A 16543-nucleotide genomic window follows, 5' to 3' on the forward strand; every position below is an offset into this window, starting at 1 on the left:
TCTTCAAAATGTTAGTTTTTTTTTTTGTTTTCTTTCTGTCCGTGTGTTTTCATTCTCTTGTTGTTTTCTTTGGTTGTCTTTCTCTTTTTTTTTTTGGTTTTTTATTTCGTGTCTGTATTTTTTCTCTCTAATCTCACACCCCCTTCTTTGTCTTCCTTCTCCTTTTCTCTCTTTGTTTTTTTGTTTCTTTTTTTCACAAATGTTTTTCTCTTCCTCTTTTTCTTTTTCTCTTCTTTAACTTTGGTTTGTTTTCTTCAATGTGTTGCTGTTGTTATCCCCCTTTTCCTTTTCCTAACTTTCTAAATGTTTTTGTCTTTTTTGTTGTGTTCTCCTTCTTTTTTTTTTTCGTGTGTATTAGTGTGTGTATATGTAGGGGTGTCATATGGGAGGTTGAGGGAGTTGAAGAAAAATGGGTAGTTTTCTTTAGGATAAGAAGAAAGATTTTTTTAATTTAAAATATATAAAATAAAAATTAATTAATTTTTATATTTAAGAAAAATATAATAAAAGTTTACAAAAAATAAAAAATAAATATAATTAAGTGAGTAGTAAAACCATTAGCTTGTTTAATAAAATTAAAGGAAAATATATTTTTTAATTTTCGTATTATAAAAAACAAAACTAAAAAAAATAAAATAAAAATAAAAATATCCCAAAAAATGGAACTTTATTTATTTGTTCTCAACTAAAACTTACTAAAAATGAAATTAGAGTTAAAATAACATCGGACCAAATATAAACATTTAATACCAAATATATATATATATATATATATATATATATATATATATTAAATTCAGGAGAGTAAAAAATTACGTGTCTACAATTGCCATTGATGTTGAAATTAAGTGAAAATTAGAATTTAGGATTTGATTAATTTGGGATTTTGGGTATTGTGGATTTTTGTACAATTTGTTATTAGAATTGGGGTAGACTGATTGTAAATAAAGCATCAACGTTACATTTTTCTGCTTATTACTTGATATCAACAGCTATGCCATAATTTCAAGCAACATAAGTCGGCTATACGATTTCATATTGTCCATTTTGCTCCTTTTGATACTGTTGATTAAGTTGATCTTTTATTTATCGTGTTTTTATTTTGTTATATTACTCTTGGTACTTTGAAGCTTGTGAGATAGTTAATAGAGTATTTTGCTGAAATTCTGAATTTTGTTTCAGTATTTATAATAGTATGCAATTTTTGGGTTATAATCAATATATATACATTTTTAACTGAAAGTCTTCAGTACCTTCAGATATAGAGGTTTAAGAACATGGTTGGTTTGACTCATTTTAGGTGTTTTTACGCTAAAATAGGTTTTAAACAGTTTATAGTGTTTGGGTAAAATAAAAAAGTGCTTAATTCTGCTTTTTAGCTTAGTTACCAACTTACTTTAGCTAAATTCCAAGAATAATCTCTTCTTTTATGTTTACATAGAGAAATTGGTAATAAAGCATGAGACTCCTGGTTTATTCCTTTTACCAAGCAGGTTACCTCTGTTCATCATGGTTCTGATTCTCTTTCGATACATATTATCATGGATTAAGAAAAATTATGACTTTAGTGCTTCTTGTTTTTTCTTGTTTGTAGGTAGACATTGCTTGCAAGAAGGTCAGTCAAGCTAGTGTAATGTGTTATATTACTTGATGAACCTGTAATTGATCCTAATCTCACTCTATTTCTTCAACTTACAGTTAAAGAAAATGAGTGATCTTAGTGAAGGTTACAACATAATCGGGATATCCCAGGTAAAAGAATTTCTACACCCTAATATTTTCATCTCAAAGGCACAAAGAATCTCTGTGAATCAATCTATATGCTAGATGTTTGGTAGTTTCAAATAACAAGCGTTGGAGTCTATAGAGAGTCCAGCTATCTTAAGGTTTATGTGTTCAAACTATTTTTTTTCAAGTATTGGAGTATCAACCTAAACTCCAAAATATTAAGGCTCAAATTCTTAGTAATGATCCTAAAAGAGCAATAAGATTGCAGGAAATGAATTTTACAATGTAGAGCTCTTAAAGATTCTATGTGTAATTTGATAAGCCTGGCAATCCCTTTTATGTTAGTTGTGTACACTTCCATTTTCGTTGGTCAGGTGAATCCTCTCTTTTCATCTCTTTTTTTTCCAGGGAACATGGTCGGCAGGGGGTTATTGAGTTCTATGATGGTGGACCTCCAGTAAGAAGTTACTCCCCCTGTTTCAATTTATTTCTCTTATTTTACTTTTTAGTCCATTTCAAAATAGTATCCCTCTATCCTATATTTTAATAACTTTTTAATTTCAAGTTTCCACATGGTATATTTAAGATCTCAACATTAAAGGTTATTTTGGTACATCTCATGTATCTTTTGTTTTTGGAAACAAGATTCGAAAGTCTTCATTACTTTCTTACACTCCGTGTCAAGTCAAAATCAGACAAACAAATTGAAATAGAGGGAGTAAAACCTTTATCTAGTATTTCCAATAAATACTTCCGTATGTACGTCAATCATGTGTATCTATTCATGTTTTTCTTATATATCTATTCAGGTGGGGACTCTTATATCTCTAGTTGGTCCTCATGCTAGGATAGCTTCTGTTCCCTTCTGTGGTGTATGTACCCTTTGACCCCATGAACTAAACTAGCTATTTTTAAACTGCTTTGGTTATTTTTGCGAGGAAAGATCAAATATATTGTCTAGTTTTTTCTATTTTGGCAGTCAGGTATCTGGTGCATTTTTGCAGACTCTTTGCTTAAGTTATTAATTTACCACAATTTTATCTAGGTGTGCTTTTTCTTTTCATATACTACTACAACTATTCTAGTCCCCTTTATTTTATTGTATTTTTTCCTTTTCTTTCCTTATTATCAATTGATTTCCTTCCGATTACATGGTGTCCTTTAATTCAATTCCAGGAACATTTTGCTCCCGCAGGTTACATTAAAATCCCTACTGTAACTAACCAAATTATGTGATTTTGCTATCTGCATCAAACTTAAAAGTAATGACTCATACCTTTTGGATCAAACATGTAAGATAGTTATTTTGGAACTGATTGACATACCTTTTGTTTTATGTGTTTAATTCAGTTTTTCTCATTAATTGTTCATTTTTGTAGTTCTTGTTTGTATTGCATATATATCTTTGGTTTCTTCATTTGTGTCTTTCCTTACAAAATGCTTGTTTAGATTTTGTTTTATGCTTAAATCCCCCAGATCTTGCAACCTTTAATATGATATGACTTTCACAAGCTCGTTTCACTGAATTTGAATTAATTTAGGCTAAGTTTTGTATGCCAAAAATAAATTTCTCTTCAAAATCAGGAAATAGGAAAAGGATGTTCCAACATTTAGCATGCAGTTTATACAACAGGCAGATATATTCCATTGAGATATCATTTAGTGATTTTCTTTAGTGGTTCTTTGAATTAAAGAGAAAACTTTAAACTTGCATTATTCAAGAGAAGGTCTATGACATCTTTTTGGCTCCCGATGTTGTTCCTTATTCTTTTCTTTCTTTCAAAAATTGTGCTTGCTGGTTGATTCTTTTTTTATTATTATTTTTTATTTCCTTATTGGCATTGTATTCGTTTTATTTGTGGAAATTGTTCAAATCCTATAAGATATGTTTACCTTCACCAAAGCAAGCTTCTCTAATTACTATGTACTTGTGAAAATGTTAAACCAGCTTTACACTCATTAGAATTTATTGCATTCCAATATTTGGTTTAGTTTTCTCCTACATAATACTACGATAGAAATATACATGGAGATACTGTAATTTTCCTTCTAAAGTCTCCCTGCTCTACTTTAGCCTAGTTTTCACTGATCCCCGTTTCTTAACTTGCATGTCTTGTGCAGCTTCTGAGACCAAAGTTGGAAGAGATTAAAGATGAGATGCAAAATAAGGTAGGTTTATACAAGTCTCCTCTGATTTTCATTTATGTTTGATTGAGCTATCCAATTACTAAATTTCTTTACCTGTTATGTTGACCATATTAAGGACATCTGAAGCAACATTATTTATGTGATCCAGTCATTGAGTATTCAATGCTGTTTTGAAATTTATTGATGATTACACTTCATGTGCTTATGTTATGTTCATGATTCTTAGACTCTAAAACCTTCCCCGGTATCATCTCTAAGTAAGTAATCCATGCACAGACTGGTCCACACTCACTTGGCTTCTCTACTGTCAGAGTTTTTGCCTCAAATTACATTGTGTTTCCTTCCCTTCTTTAAGCAAGAATTATTTGGTTATATTTTTACCTACCAACTGTTTTAGTTGGTTTAAATTTCTTACTTTATAACAGGGTATGGCACTAACGGCAGTTCTTGGTGATAAAAAAAGAATTCAAGAATTAATGTGGGAGTAAGCAACTTTTCCATGTTGATCTAATAAACTTTCATATGCCCTTTTTAGAGAAAAAAAATCTTATAGAATTTTCCTAGATTTTCATATGAAATCCTTGTGTCTATAATTACCCCATACCTCTCCTTCTCAAAGAATAATTATCCTGTAGCTCTACTGGTTGGAGGATAGAGGTACATGATGGAATAGTTGGATTCCCCGAGAGTTGACCTGGACATATGCTATTTTTAAAAAAGTTAACTAGCTTCTCATATGGATAAAGTTAACTAGCCTATCCGTATCTACTTTGAGCTGCATATCTACCTATTGATAAGAAACTTAACCTACTATGCTGGCATACTTTAAATTCTCTATTTTTTTCTTTGAACTGATTGGGGAGTGGAGATAGTGGCACAAATCACATTACTTGGAAATGTCTCTAGGAAAATTAACTAGTAGTCTAGAAGCAGGTGTTTCGCCAATGGGCAAATGGAGATCCAGAAACTTTAGAGTAGGATATGGGGCTAAAGCATTAATGTAGGTTCTTTGTCATTGTTTATTGTGCCTTTTGCATCTGATGCATTGTTGTTTAGATTTTTTAAAAATTGATTTAACTTTTGAATCTCCGTTTTAAAAGAATTAAGTTATCATGGTTTAATTTGTTTCTTGTGGTTGTGGGAGTATATATTAATATGTGTTGGTGATCGTATATTTTAGATTAATTATAATTTGTGGAATCCAATTTCAATTGGCAATGACACATACATCTTGGTGTAAGAATTTGACATCCTTCTTCAAATCTGTTAAAATTAGACAATTGATTTGCTAACAAGGGGTCAGATTAGTTTTAAGATCTGATATTAGTAAAAATTTTGATTTAAGGTTAACTGAAGATATGAATTGGGAAGTTTTATGACCAAGTTTAGGTAAGTAATAAGTAGGGATAGATGTACATGATGTTAAATGAAAGAAACTGAGGTGCAACTGCAAAAATTCAGTAAACTTATGTTGGTAAGGCTAAGTTTATATCATTTGTGTGAAACTAATACTCTTTGCCTCTAACAAGAGGTCAGATTATCCTTTATCTGCTAGCAATACATATTGCTTTAGTCAAATCTAATCCAATTTGTGTGAGAATGAATGTCCCTTTAATTATTTGTGGAGACGTTTCAGTTTGTTGTCATTACAGATATCTTACTTGTCATCTTGGTAGAAATTAATATAAACAACCGTCTGCCTAAATAAATAGCTGGGATATGTATAATACAACCACAAGTCTGGTGTAATTTGACAAGTGGAGTTTAAGGAGAGTGGTGTGTGTGCAATTGCTGTGTAATTCATGACACTGTTCCATTAGCAATGCATATTTGCAGTAAGTCATTAGATCTTCTCTCATCTTAAAATTTATCTCCAAAATAAGCTAAAACGAGTAAGAAATTTTCCAAAAAGTGAAAAAAAATTGAGCCCTACACCTTCAAATATATCTTACTACATTGTTTTTGCATGTCAACGCTATAAAACAGATGGTACTGATCGATAGTAGTGTTATCGGTGTTGATTTTAAAGAAGTTTTGATCTAGTGGCTTCCATTTGTTGTATTTGATAGTGTGTGTTGGCTTCAATTATCTTGAAGCTTAACTTCTATATCAATCAAGCTTGACAGTAGAACCAAACTCATTTTTTCTTTAAATAAATAACATGAGTTCAAAGAAACTAACACCTAGCTAGTTAGTACTTTGTGGAAAAACAAAATTATTTTTCCAACAACTACTTTTGGTCGTGAGCCAAATTTCATTAGCCAGTAAGTTCTTGTTCTTTGTGAGTCTCAGTGGTAACATCAGATTATGGATAAGCAACACAAATTAGCACATATCCAGTATTTATTTGTTCACTTTCTATGTAGCCATGCAAGTGACTCTGCCACCATTTGCAGATTTAAGCTCAAAATTTTGAATGGCCTTGAGGCTTGTCATAACTGGTTTAGTTTCTATTGAGGTCATTATTCCCAGAAAAATATTTCTCTTCTCAAATTTTAACATAAAGGAACAAACAATTTAAGTATAAGTAACAAATGGATTGGAGAAAACCCATCAAGATGACAAACTTGAAGTATAAGAATGAACCCCTAGAAATTATTTATGTTCTTGAGTTTGAATTTTCTTTTTATTGCGAGACAAGAGAAGTTTCTTCAAGTATAATTTTAAAGAGGGGAGTACCTCAGGAGCCATCTAATATGGACTTCATTTTAAGGAGAGATTAGCTGAGATTTTCCTAGTTTCCAATATGAATCCTAATTTGTGGTTGGATGTGTAATTATCAAGGATGGGATGATTGTGAGTGAATGGATTCATCCAAAAGCTTATCCTTCAGTTTATGCAGCTACTTTAGTCGAGATACATTTGGAAGGTGCATCCTTCTTATTCACTGGCCCATGAAGGAGGACCCTCAGTTTCTGCTATCTTCTGTATCACCACTTGCCTCTGTAAATGAAACTTCTGGTAACATTTCTTCAGCATCCTACTCTCTTATTGATTTCTTTTAACATAACAAAGTTTATTGGAGAAGCTTCAAACTTATTTTAAAGTAAACATAAGCAATACGTTGACATTATCATTTATTGTAACAACTACATTAAATTAGCAATCATGATGATTGAGTATGTACAGGAAAGAACATTTAGTAATCAAACATACCGTTTTAAGCTAAGCATTTTAGTGATTTATCCATCCTCTGTCAATTTTGTTGCTTCATGGAAACGTTAATAAAATTCAACTCTCTTAATCGAAAATTGTTTATTTTGAGCTTTTGAGTTGTCTGTTAGTTTGTTAGAACAGTTGATATTAGAAGAAATTTGATACTACTTGTTTGTTCATAGTTCACTCCCTCAAAATTAAAAACGTCAATGTAAAGTTATTTGACATTCTCGCATACCGACATGAAAAGAAAAAAAGCCAAATATGGCAGTAGTTGTGTAACACCCCGATTTTCTAAATTGGAATGCTACATGGTGCTTATGATCCCGAAGGACCACAAACTAATCCATGATTAATATCTGTACCTGTACACTGCATAATATACATATAAAATGTGGAAAACATGAACAATAGGACATAAGGTTCAACTGAATAAAGTGTCTGACAAAACATCACATCTATATGGGTGACAAATACCCAAAATAACTGAAGTCTGAATCAAATCTGAACTAAATCTGAAAGCCTCTAAATACTGAGTTGAAGGAACATGTCCCCAACTAACTCCGTCTAACAAAACTGAACTGAAATAATGAATGAAATAAAATAATATCATCCTCAGATGGATGAGGACTCACTGCCACTCTGGGTACTGGAATACTACTGCTACTGCTGATTTGAAACTCGTGACTGTGACCCTATGGTGTAACATAAAAGAAATAACCATAGTGCAAATGCATCAGTACAACTGAAAGTACTGAGCATACGAGTGGGGTAGGCTAAATGCAAAAGGGTTTACATGCATGAGCAATGCTAATTGACTGACTAATATGAACGTGAGAGTGCAAGCATGCATACATAGTAACTGAGATCGTGAATACGTGATATCTGGAACTGTACGCTAATACATGGTTTATATATCCAACTTGGCTAATACTGGAATTCTGAATACATGGATGACTGTTTTTGACAGTCCTGAATTTAAGGAAACTACCTGAGTTCCGTACTATGACTGAATCGACTGTATCTGACAGTCCTGATATCTTAAAGAACTATCTGGGTTTTTTTACAGAGACTGATACTAAAATTGTGGGAGGTAGTTGTTTAACTGATATTCCCCAAATGCGCTATAATAGCTGAGCTGGGGTCCAATCTGTGCCCTGATTGGAAGGGTGTCAATATTGCGCCACCGGTAAGGATAGTTGTGAGTGGCCCTTAGCTAGCAGGTACTCGAATAAGAATGGTGGGAACCCTAAACTGACAGGTTAAGCCACTTCATCAACCCTAATCTGACAGGTTAAGATATCTCAACCTATGTTGGCTACGTAGTTCTGGAACACAAAGATGACTGCTAAGAATCACACCCTAAACTGGCAGGTGAGTTCCCATCCTTGGGTCACTCGGTGCGGACTTCTACTCCCATCTATCAAGACTGAACATGATTTAACTGACGGTACATGGACTGAGTAACTGACTTCCGTTGACTAACAGAATAGTACTACTATCTGAGAATTTATTGAGATCATAAGATTTCTGAGATTTCCTGAGTTACATGTCTGACTGAGTTCTATAGATCACAGATTGAATGAGATTATCGTGATAATGTGACATGGCTCTAGGCACACAGTTATATTTTTCGGGTACAAGTACCCTCAGGACTCGATGGAAGGAAACTGACACACATAACTGACTTGATCATAAAAAAATGGAGTCCACAATTCACTATATCATAAGTAGGGGATTTCACACTAAGCATAGTTCTCACCATCTTACGTATGGAAGGGAAATTCATACAATATGTGCACACTTTCATAGCTTCAATATCATGCTCAATCCATATCACAACAATGATGCATATCAATCACGTGAAATTCATGTGAAATCATAAAGCACAGAGCATGGACTTGTCATTTAAGCACTATTAAATCATGGGACACGAATCTTATCACCTTAAGCATTTTATCAAACACTTTGCATGCATTCTTTTATCTTAGGTGTGTTTTTATGAATTTCCCCATTTTAAACCACATAAAGCTCATGGATTTCAACTAACGACACATATACTTCATGAAAACACCTTTAGATATCATCTTGAAACTTAAACAACAATCATCAACATGTACATGGTCATATCACAACAAGACAATCACAAAATAATATTTAAAACATGATTCTTGAGCTCTATGAACGAAATAGATCCATAGATGAACAGTACCCATACCTTAGATGGAAGATCCATAAAAATTTATGATGAAATCCTTTGAATCTTGAAGCTCCTATAAAAATCCTATGGGGTTCTTGAGAGAATTTTGAGAAAGAGAGTATAATGTGGTTGGATTGGGGCTAAATTCCGTGTTTATGGAATATATAGAGGTGGAAAGATGACCCAAATACTCCTCTAGATGCGTCATTTAATTTCTGTAAAAATTACCCGATTTAGGCCCCTGACGCAATGCGGAGATATCGCGTTGCCATTCGTTTGTGACCTGGAAACTCACCGCGATGTGGTGTAATCACGAAGAGACACTAGAAATTGACAAACGTTATTTTGGTTATGGCGCGACGCGCCACTGACTAAAATGACGCGGCTGAAATTTTAAATCGCCATAAATTCTTCACCGGGTGTCCGTTTTAGGAAAATTTGGTATAGACAGAAAGCTTCCTCAATTCTCTACAATTTAAAGGGTATAAATCTTCCAAAATACCACCTATAAATCAAGTTATTCTCGTTCAAAGATGACCTATATAAAATCACACACGAAAACTTGGTGAATTTAGAAGTTCTAAGCTTGGATTACTCTAAGTGACTCTTATGAACATGCTTAACACATCATAATCTCTATTATCACTAGAATACTCATCCTAATTCATGTACTAAAATATGAATCACAAGATAGGAGGTTTCATGTGTAGGAGCAATGGTTAATTTTCTAGCTTGGAAATATACGGGGTATTATAGGTTGGTAGTGTAGTTTATATTTCCTCTATCCTTCCTCTGTGACTGAGTGTAATATTTTAACTCATTGTAGCTTTGATCTTGCAGATTTTTCAAATGGAGGACAAATAGACAAAACAGACTTCTAGGAAGAACTTTCATGTGGTGTATATAGTTTGTCTATTGGTGTTTTAGGAATGGATGATGATTTAATTGGTGAAATTTTGAAGCATGACTGGACAGACCAAAAGCTTAAGGAGTTAATCACTTGGGAGAGAACTTATATCCAACCAAAACCTAAGGACTTGTGTGCTTCGCGCCAAAAGGTTTATTGCAGGAAAGAAGAATTGCCTTTAACTCCTTCCACTCTGATGGAACCTAAGTTAGGTCAATATCACATAATTATGTTGTTAATACCATTAATTTCATGTTTGGTGAATGTAGTAATTGTGATTGAACATTCTGTCAGGGTCTAAATTGATTGTAGTCTTCTTCTAATGTCAAAATAATGTCATTTCAATTCCAATCAAAATAATTATTTTTCAATTAGAAATTACGTACTAACATTTTATATGCCTAATGTCATTTTTGTAAAATGTGGCTTGAACTATCAAATTTTAGGCAATATTGCTACACTTAAAAAGTGTGGCCAAAACATGCTTACACTTTACAAGTGTTGTCATAGAGGATGTATAAAAGGCTACTATTTTGAAGTGTGGCTAGCAATATAGAAAAGGCCGTATTTTTTAAGTGTTGTTATAGAGGTTTTACAAAAGGTTACACTTGTGAAGCGTACCCAATAGTAAAACAAAGGCAACGTTTTTTAAATGTTGTTATAGAGGTGCTACAAAAGGCTACTCTTGTGAAGCGTGCCCAACAGAAAAATAAAGGTAACACTTGTAAATATAGCTTTATCAAATAAAAGTGTTACCAATGACAAGCTGCAAAGTGTGGGCTTTATATCTTAATGGCCACGCTTTTTAAATGTAGCTAATATGGCAACACTGGCAATACTTAAAAAGCATGGCCTTTGATCAAAAGTTACGCCTTTTTAGGCTACCCCCAAAAAGTGTTGCCTAAAGTATGAAAACGTAGCCTTTGATCATGGCCTTTGATCAAAAGTTACGCCTTTTTAGGCTACCCCCAAAAAGTGTTGCCTAAAGTATGAAAACGTAGCCTTTGATCAAAGGCTACACTTTACAAGAGTGGAAGTAGGATTAAAATATCGTAGTGTCTCTTTAAGCCCATTTTTAGTCCTTTAAAACCATGCTTCTTTCTTAAAACATTCTCTGCTTTCATAATTAAGGGCATTTCATAATAGGTATCGCCATACCTAGACTTGCAAGCCATATCATATCACATCATATCCATAAACCTTTTTATTCAAAATCATGTTAGTGACCACCTAAAAGATTTAACCATCACATGAGAGAATTCTGGTTTCAAAACACATGAAAACTTATACAAACTGCCCCTTTTTAATACTTTATCATACGGTGGTCATCTTTTTCATCAATCACATGCAAATTCTTTATTAGGAAACATAAGAATTTGTAAATCAAGGAAAAACTCCTCTCATTCGTTCATAAAACAATGACAATCCATAAACATTAACAAAATATTTAAACTCAAACCTTTAACCATTCATGTAAACAACCCACAAAATTTTTAAGACAATGGGTTTCATAACAAGAGAGGGAATTCCGTAAATCATGCTTTCGTATAACTTTTCATACTAATACCATCCATAAACATGATAATAATTCATGTTTAGGAAAACCCTTATGGTTTAAATAAGATTTCATCATAAATCGGGGTTCCCAATGCATGCTCTCACAACAATCTCAAATCTCATAATACGTGCATACATATATATACTTGAGACCTTGTCAAAACTCTAAAACTAACGCCTATGAAATTTAAGATAGACCCATATACCTTAAGCTTCTTGATTTGTGAAGAAAGCTTGAATCTTTGGGGACTTGAATGATGAATTTTCGAAAGAAACCCTATTCTTGATGTTTTATTAAAGATTCTTGAACTTGGAAGCTTAAACTCTTGATTTCTTGGGGAAAAAGTTTGAATTTTGTTCTTGGGGAGAAGGAGGGTTCACATAAGGGTTTGATGATGAAAAGTGGACAAATTATGCCCTTTTGGTGTTTTAATCCATCACTTGGGTACTTGGAGGCAAGGGGAAATGACTAAAACGCCCTTTGGGCTTGTATTTAGGGATGCAGAAAAACATTTCTCCGTGTCACAAAGCTAGATACGGTAACTTAGTCCCTCGTCGCGGCAGCTTACTGTTTTTGACAAAAATGGTCATAACCTTTCGCTCGGGTATTGGATTAAGGCAAAATTGGTATAGTTCGAAAGCTAACTCAATGATCTATCATTTGGTGGGTCTTGAGCTGAAAATTATACATATATAAAAAGTTATGCACATTCAAAGTGGATCCTTGTAGAATCGAATTCAAAGATTTGGACGAATCAAAGGTTCTTAGCTCAACTTTGTTCTAAGTGATTCTTATGAACATTTTTCACCTCATAAGCACTTCACACACTAGGATAAAGATCATGCCACGTGTATTCAAAAATAAATCATCGGATTAGAGTTTACACGTGTTGGAACAACGGTTCGATGTCTAGCCCGAAAATGCGGGATGTTACAAAAATTCATTGGTATAATGTGTAATAGATATAAGTATTTCTTTAGCTAAAACAGATAAAAAAAAGTATAGCTAAGCTTCAGTGAGCTGAAAATACTTCAGCATCTTGTTTAACAATCAAGAAAATATTCTTTAGCATATGGATCTTTTATACGGATTTTTGGGTACTCGAAAGGCCAAGTCATGTACTTGAGATAGTGTTCACTGGAACATTTATAGGACATGACGTGCTGAGGCTTTACATAAGCTGCTTGAGTTTCTACTATACCATAATAGTGATATTTTACTTCTGGGGCAACGGACGATGATAGAAGTACCGAGTGATGCAAGGAATTATCCCTCATTAATTGATCCTTAATCCTTATAATATAAAATATAAGTATATAACTTGGTGTTTGGTATGCATCTTAATATAGAGACTTCTCTCTCTTTTTTCTTTTTTTTAATTGAGTGGAGGGATTATAATTGCAGGGGTTGGGAAGCATATGATGACTAGATTTAAGTTATAAATACTAATATTGATACCATAAAGATTATTTACATTATTGTAATAAATATTAACCTGTTATAACCTGTCAATTATCATCAAAGAATATTTAACCAAACCACCAAAATATTTGAAACAAGTCATGTTTTCAGAAAATATTTTTGCTAGTATCATCACATTTGTTTACTAGATAATCTAGCAAAAATATCTGAACAGATAGTCAATTTGGGATCACCATGCATTAAGCCATAGTAACAACTCACAATGGTTAATTATCTGTAGTTAGCCGCTTCGGAACCAATTTTATGCATACATGACAGAAGCTATCAAGTGCTCATGACATTTTTGCCTGAAATTTAACTTGTCAAGGCAAATTCTGAAGATTGTGTCTGCAGTTTCATACATATGTTCATAGGACTAAAATATATTGAATTAACTAATATGGACAATAAAATGTCAAGATCAACAACTCTGATCCAAATGACCAGATTCAATTTTTTAGATCAAAGGGATTCTCTGAGTGGTGTTGGCCACCACTTTGTGTAATTGGTAGTACTTGTAACGCATCAGAGCTTGGTGCTTGTACTTCTGACGAATTTGGTCTGAGTACAGGAGGGTATATACAGCTTTCCACTTTTTCTGTTCGTAAATTGTACACCACAACACGATAATCACTTGCTCCAGCACATATAAGATCCTCCTTATTAGGGTGAAAAGCTAGTACGTCAAACACATTTGTAGGGGTTACACCCCTGTGCAACTTTGTCCATTTTCCCATTATGTAATCCTCAAGCTCCCATACATGTATAGAAGGGCTACGAGTTACTTGAAAGAACTGTAGAAGGCCTTGACAAACTCCCAATTTAGTAGACATCACAAAATTATATTCATCTACAATATGAGCCTCACATAGTAAATCATCAATATGTAGAATTTACGTAGGATCATTTGTGATGTATCAAATGCCAAAACAAGTTCAAACGGATGATTATACCACTCCCAAGGGCAACTACAACAACTATATAACATCCGTCCACATGCAATAGGTGAAGTCGTTTTCTCTTCTACAAAACCCAGTTTGCGCGGAGATGTAACCACAAATTGGTTCCATCTTCCTTTCTCTGACGAAAAAATCTCCACATTAATCTGCCTAGAATGATTTCCATGTTGAAAACACCATAACACCTTATACTCGTTATTAGGTTCAACCAAAAAATAATACATCCACTATGAGGACAAGGGAAAGAGCGATGCCACGCCACCTGCAAACTTCAATGGAATCTCTCTATATCTACACATATATACATACATACATATATATATGTGTGTCTGGAAGGATATAGTCAAATAATAAACATGCCACCCACAATTCAAGACTACCATTTGGTGTGAGTGGCAGAGCGTCATGTTTGCTCCCCATAGATTGCCGCTTAGACCTTTGCTGGCAAGCTCTTGCCCCCCCTCCCCTCCTTATTTTTAGTCATGAAATAATTAAATATGTGGCTGCAGTGAATCCTTTTATCCTAATTTTCTTTTTCTAAAGTATGAACCATCATTTTATTTGCCAAAAGAATAAATACATACTGCCATCTAATATTTTTATCAATTATCAATACATACTTGACACTGCTGCCGTCGAATTTTTGTCATCGATGGCAAAGATCACAGCCTCAACTTTACCGGTCACCTCTCTCCGCATCTACTGCTAACTTGTTATCTCAACATCAACCCAGAACCTATTGCCCTTTTTAAGTTACATTGAAAAGATTTGTCAATTGTCCTATAGACCAAAAAGATGAATAATTTGCTTGATTAAATCAATAAGTTTACTTGACACGTGCAGATCCTGAATCCACAATTGCCTAGGCTAGGCCCATCTTTCTATCCGGTATTAGGAGTTTCTTGGGTTTAGCAGGCTATTACAGACAATTTGTTGAAGGGTTTTCTTCTATTGCTTCCCCCATGTCTCGATTAACTTAGAAGAATGTCAAATTTTAGTGGTCAAATTTATGTGAGAAGATTTTTCATGAGCTGAAGACTCGACTCACTTTTGCCCCAGTCTTGACTTTGTCAGACGGTTTAGAGCGATTCGTAGTTTACTGTGATGCTTCTAGATTTGGTCTTGGCTATGTGTTAATGCAGAGAGATAAGGTCACAGCCTATGTCTCTAGGCAACTTAAACCCCATGAGAAGAATTATCTAACCCATGATCTTGAGTTGAAAACTGTTGTCTTAGCCACTACTAAAAAATGGTCAAAAAGCGACGCAAAAAAAAGCGACGGACTGTGTCGCTGTAAAAAGCGATGAGCAAAGCGATGCTGGCCGTCGCTTTTTTTGTTTAATTTTAATTTTAATTTATTCTTTATTAAAAGTGACGGCCAACGTCTTAATATCCGTCGCTTTTTTTCGCTAATTTTTGTGCCAAGTAATTAAAAAATAATTTTTAATTTTTTTAATAAAAGCGACGGACAGTGTCGTAATTTATTAAAAATTATTATCATTATTTTTTAAAAAGTAACGTAGTCCATTGATTTTTAAATTTGATTTTTATTTTAGTTTATTTTTATTAAAAGCAACGGACACCGTCGCTATAATTTTTATTTTTTGAAATATTAATTCTAGAAAAGTGAAGCTGTCCATCGGAATTTGTAATTATTTTTAATTTTTTTAATTTTTTATAAAAAACAACGGACAGCATCACTTTTGTTAAAATTAAATAAAAATTTATTGTTTGAAAAGCGACATTATCCATCACTTATTAAATTTAATTTTTATTTTTGTTTATTTTTATTAAAAGTTGCGGACGACTTCGCTATAATTTTTATTTTTTAAAATATTAATTCTAGAAAAGTGACGTTATCCATCGCAATTTGTAATTATTTTTAATTTTTTTATTTTTATAAAAAGCGACGGACAACGTTGCTTTTTTAAAACTAAATAAAAATTATTTTTTTTAAAAGAGACGTTGTCCATTTCTTTTTAAATTTAATTTTTATTTTTGTTTATTTTATTAAAAGCGACGGACAATGTCGCTATAATTTTTATTTTGTAAAATATTAATTCTAAAAAAGCGAAGCTGTCCGTCGCAATTTATAATTCTTTTTAATTTTTCTGTATTTATGAAAAAAGCGACGGACAGCATCACTTTTGTTAAAACTAACTAAAAATTAATTTCTTGAAAACGACACTGTCCATCGATATTTGATATTATAATTTTTATAGTTAAAAAAATTAAATGTATTCAATTATATATTGAATACATTGATATCATACGATCGATTGATAGAAAAAATAATATACTGTTGAAGTTATAATATAATAATATAAGCTAAATTAAATGATAATTTATCATTGTATGTATACAAAATGTTGTATTACTAGGTAATTTACATGTGTATGTGATGTATCTAGTACATACTGTGAATT

The 16543-nt window shown here is 32.9% G+C and overlaps 1 protein-coding gene across 1 annotated transcript in view; it reads left to right on the forward strand.

The window, feature by feature from the left end:
• The first annotated feature begins 2581 nt into the window (after positions 1-2581).
• Positions 2582-16543, forward strand: part of LOC107852437 — a 31122-nt gene continuing 17160 nt past the window's right edge. The window contains exons 1-6 of the mRNA XM_047398225.1: positions 2582-2600; positions 2708-2711; positions 2905-2943; positions 3850-3897; positions 4302-4360; positions 6710-6837. Of these exons, the coding sequence (XP_047254181.1) occupies positions 3886-3897; positions 4302-4360; positions 6710-6837 (199 nt within the window). The 5' untranslated portion in view covers positions 2582-2600; positions 2708-2711; positions 2905-2943; positions 3850-3885. The remainder of the gene's footprint in view (positions 2601-2707; positions 2712-2904; positions 2944-3849; positions 3898-4301; positions 4361-6709; positions 6838-16543) is intronic.

The sequence above is a fragment of the Capsicum annuum genome, chromosome 10, assembly GCF_002878395.1.
Source record: "Capsicum annuum cultivar UCD-10X-F1 chromosome 10, UCD10Xv1.1, whole genome shotgun sequence".
Lineage (NCBI taxonomy): Eukaryota > Viridiplantae > Streptophyta > Magnoliopsida > Solanales > Solanaceae > Capsicum > Capsicum annuum.